Below are 3471 nucleotides of genomic sequence, written 5' to 3' on the forward strand. Positions count from 1 at the left end.
GCCAAGGGAACTCTCACTGTGGACCCCAGTGGGCTCAGGAAGCCTGAGTGAGTGGCAGGTATGTACTTGGTAGGCTCAGACTATCCTGGCTTTCTCCTTCATGCTGGGTACTACATCCTCTACTCCTCCACTGCCAGAAGGTAGCAGCTTCTAACCCTTCCTGGGGCCATCTAAAGGTTAAAGCTAAGAGTAAGAAACCTGCTCTGGGCCTATGTGGATAGAAAGGAATATGAAATCATCTGCCTACCTGGGTTTAACACCAAAACCAGGCTCATCAATCAGCCTGCCAGCCATGAACACAGGAATGTGGGCCCGCCCTGTGGCCAGAGGGCCCTACCTGACTGGGCTTTGTGGGTAGGAGGGAGCATCTCTTCCAGAAGGGCTTATCACACAGACGGTAAACTGAAGCATCTCCCACTCATCCCTCTGCCCTAGCTTTCTGGGAATAAGGACTTGACAATGGAGAAAGTGGCTCACAGAGGGCTGTGAGGCAGGCCCTGGGCTGAGATCAGTGTAGCTTACTTACCCTAAGCCCAGGGCCTCTCCTGGCCTCCTCAACCTCCTGTTTACATTCACACACAGGCCCCAGGACAATCGCACCAAGGCTTCAGTCTTTTGCTGTGAGCCAATTTCCTATACTCACAGCCTGAGACTCTGGCTCCCTGTGGTCACTGTTATACATGGACACATTGGTCTTGTACAGACGGCTGGCTGCTGCCTAGATGGCTCTGTGGGGCGGGCCCACAGACTGGGGAGGGTGGGGCATCCAGGGAGACTTAAAGAGCTCCCAAGGCACACCCTGCGCCCTGAGCTGCTGCCGGATGCCTCAGCTCTACCATGGCCGAAACTACCAAGCTCCAGCTGTTTGTGAAGGTTCTGGGCAGGTTGGGCTGGAGGGGGTGTTCTGTTTCCTTGTGCAGGCTGAGGGGTGGATCTTCCTATGAGTGCCCTTCCCCTGTGGTGGGCTGAAGCTGCTCAACACAGAGATGAACAGAGTCTGGCAGATTGGGGGAGGAGCTCCCATACCGGGGTAGGGGTGGGGGCAATCAGATAGCCTAGGTCTCTTCACCTTGGCTCTTGGACTTGGCCCAGCTCTGGGGGAAAGCCCCTTGGTGGGGAGGTGTCAATAAGGTAGACATTTAGCTGGAGATTCAGGTTCATGTGTCAGAAAGGGCCTTGCCAGATGGCCCCATTAGCTCTCAGGCCAGTGCTCTCAGGGAGGTTCTGGCCTCCTCTTTGACCATTTCCCTGAGCTGAGCTATTAGCCTCAATACGCAGTTGTGTGGGTTAATCACTTAGAAGAAGACTCTCCGGCCTACCCCATCCTATAGCCAGTCTCTGTGCCTGGAACCCTCTGTTTCTGAAGAAAAGCTGTGGCAGGACCCCAAGCCCAGGTCCTGTCCCTACCTGCCTCCAAGTTCCCAGCTTCCCTTGGCTTCCCCATTCCAGGGATCAGGTCAAGGGCCCTCACTAGACACTTGTAGACGCCTTGCCCAACCAGGCCAGAGTCCTAGCGTGCCTCCAGAGCCAATGGCAGTGGAAGGCAGGTTCCCACCCAGCCAGGTGTCAAGATTCCTGGGTCTGCTCCCAGCCCAACACCCCTGCTCCACCTACCCAGGCCAGTGAGGATGGCGAGAGTGTGGGACACTGCCCTTCCTGTCAGCGGCTCTTCATGGTCCTGCTCCTCAAGGGTGTGCCCTTCACACTCACCACAGTGGACACACGAAGGTGAGACACAGCCCTGGACCCCTCCCTGCCTTCTGCCCACCTCAGGCCAGCCACCTCCCTTCTGCCTGGTGTCCACAGGGCATTGGATGTGCTGAAGGACTTTGCACCAGGCTCCCAGCTGCCCATCCTGCTCTATGACGGGGATGTGAAGACAGACACACTGCAGATTGAAGAGTTCCTGGAGGCAACACTGAGGCCCCCTGAGTGAGCACCTGATGGGGCAGAGGGCAAAGATGGGACTCCCTGGGGGGGGGTGCAGCTGGGAGAATACCTAGGAAGGGCAGTGTTTGTGAGGACTGACTGGAGTTCTCAAACCACTCACACCTACAGCTTCCCTAGCCTGGCACCTAGGTACAGGGAATCCATCACAGCAGGAAATGATATCTTCCACAAGTTCTCTGCCTTCATCAAGAACCCAGTGCCTACACAGGACAATGGTGAGGCACAGGCCAGCAGGTGTGGGCAGGAGGGTCAACCCAGGAAGACCAAAGTTGAGTCCTCACTGTGCCATTGTCCCCAAGCCCTGTACCAGCAGCTGCTCCGGGCCCTGACCAGGCTGGACAGCTACCTGCGTGCACCACTAGACCACGAACTGGCACAGGAGCCACAACTTCGGGAGTCCCGACGCCGCTTCCTAGATGGTGACCAGTTCACCTTGGCTGACTGCAGCCTGCTGCCCAAGCTGCACATTGTGGATGTGAGTGAGGGACCAGCTGGTAGGTGTGGGGAGAAGGGCCATCGAGTGAGGCCCTCATCACATGCCATTGCACCTGCAGACCGTGTGTGCGCACTTCCGCCAGATGCCCATCCCTGAGGAACTGCGTGGTATCCGTCGCTACCTGGACAGTGCATTGCAAGAGAAGGAGTTCAAGTACACGTGTCCACACAGTGCAGAGATCCTGGCAGCTTACCAGCCTGCTGTGCACCCCCGTTAGCACCCCTAACTCCATACACTCATCTGCAGCTCCATAAAGGCATCTCTGCCCCAAGTAAATGTGTTCTGAACATCCAAGTGGCCAGAGGCCCACAATTACACCAGTCTAGCCCCACGGTGAGAAGCATAGTTCAAGATGACAGCCAAAAATGATGAGGGCAGGAGAGTCCAGTAGTTGAGGCACTGCTCATCCTCATCCATGGTGCTAGCACAAAGGCCTGGGGCCTCCAACTGCTGCCCTGGCACATAGGCAGCAGGGATCTAGGGGACTGGATTGGTCTCCCAAACCAGTCAGGCCAGAGCTGGGCGGGGTGCCCTGGATGGCCAAGAAGGGTGGGGAGTAGAGCCCCATGGAGCAAGCTCAATGGCTGGGATCCCGGCCAGGTGGGTGGGGGCAGGCCTACATTCCTTAGTCCTGCCACAGGCTGAGGACAAACTCCATCTCCTCCTATAAGGGGCTTCAACTGTCTGATGCTTTGTGGTGGCCTTCCAAACATGTATCTTCCCCTAGACAATTCTGTGCATCCTTGTTTGGGACAGGTGTGACATGCCCTTTGTGGGTGGGGCTTACAAGTGTGGGACAGCATTCCAGCCTTATGGAGTCCTGGCCCTACCAGGCTGGACCTTCTCAGCTTCTGGGATGGACATGCAGAAACAACACAGTCTGAGAAAGCTTTACCCTAGATTTAGCCAGGAGAGACTCCTGACTGCACAGAGCCTGTGCATCTGCAAAAGGGTCTTCCCTGGCCCCCTCCCCAAAGCCAACCTCCTCCCCAAGGCTGGCCGGTCCTCACTAGTCAATTCTGGTC

At 56.7% G+C, this 3471-nt stretch overlaps 1 protein-coding gene across 1 annotated transcript; it reads left to right on the plus strand.

Annotated features, from left to right (window-relative positions):
* Window positions 1-775: 775 nt before the first annotated feature.
* On the plus strand, window positions 776-2715 carry Clic3 (chloride intracellular channel 3). The gene is made up of 6 exons (XM_051184835.1): window positions 776-873; window positions 1619-1728; window positions 1807-1932; window positions 2059-2165; window positions 2250-2425; window positions 2505-2715. Exons 1-6 carry the CDS (start codon window positions 838-840, stop codon window positions 2661-2663), a joined length of 714 nt encoding a protein of 237 aa, XP_051040792.1. The 5' UTR covers window positions 776-837; the 3' UTR covers window positions 2664-2715.
* Window positions 2716-3471: the final 756 nt, after the last annotated feature.

This window comes from Phodopus roborovskii, unplaced genomic scaffold (assembly GCF_943737965.1).
Source record: "Phodopus roborovskii unplaced genomic scaffold, PHOROB, whole genome shotgun sequence".
In the NCBI taxonomy this organism is placed as follows: Eukaryota; Metazoa; Chordata; class Mammalia; order Rodentia; family Cricetidae; genus Phodopus; species Phodopus roborovskii.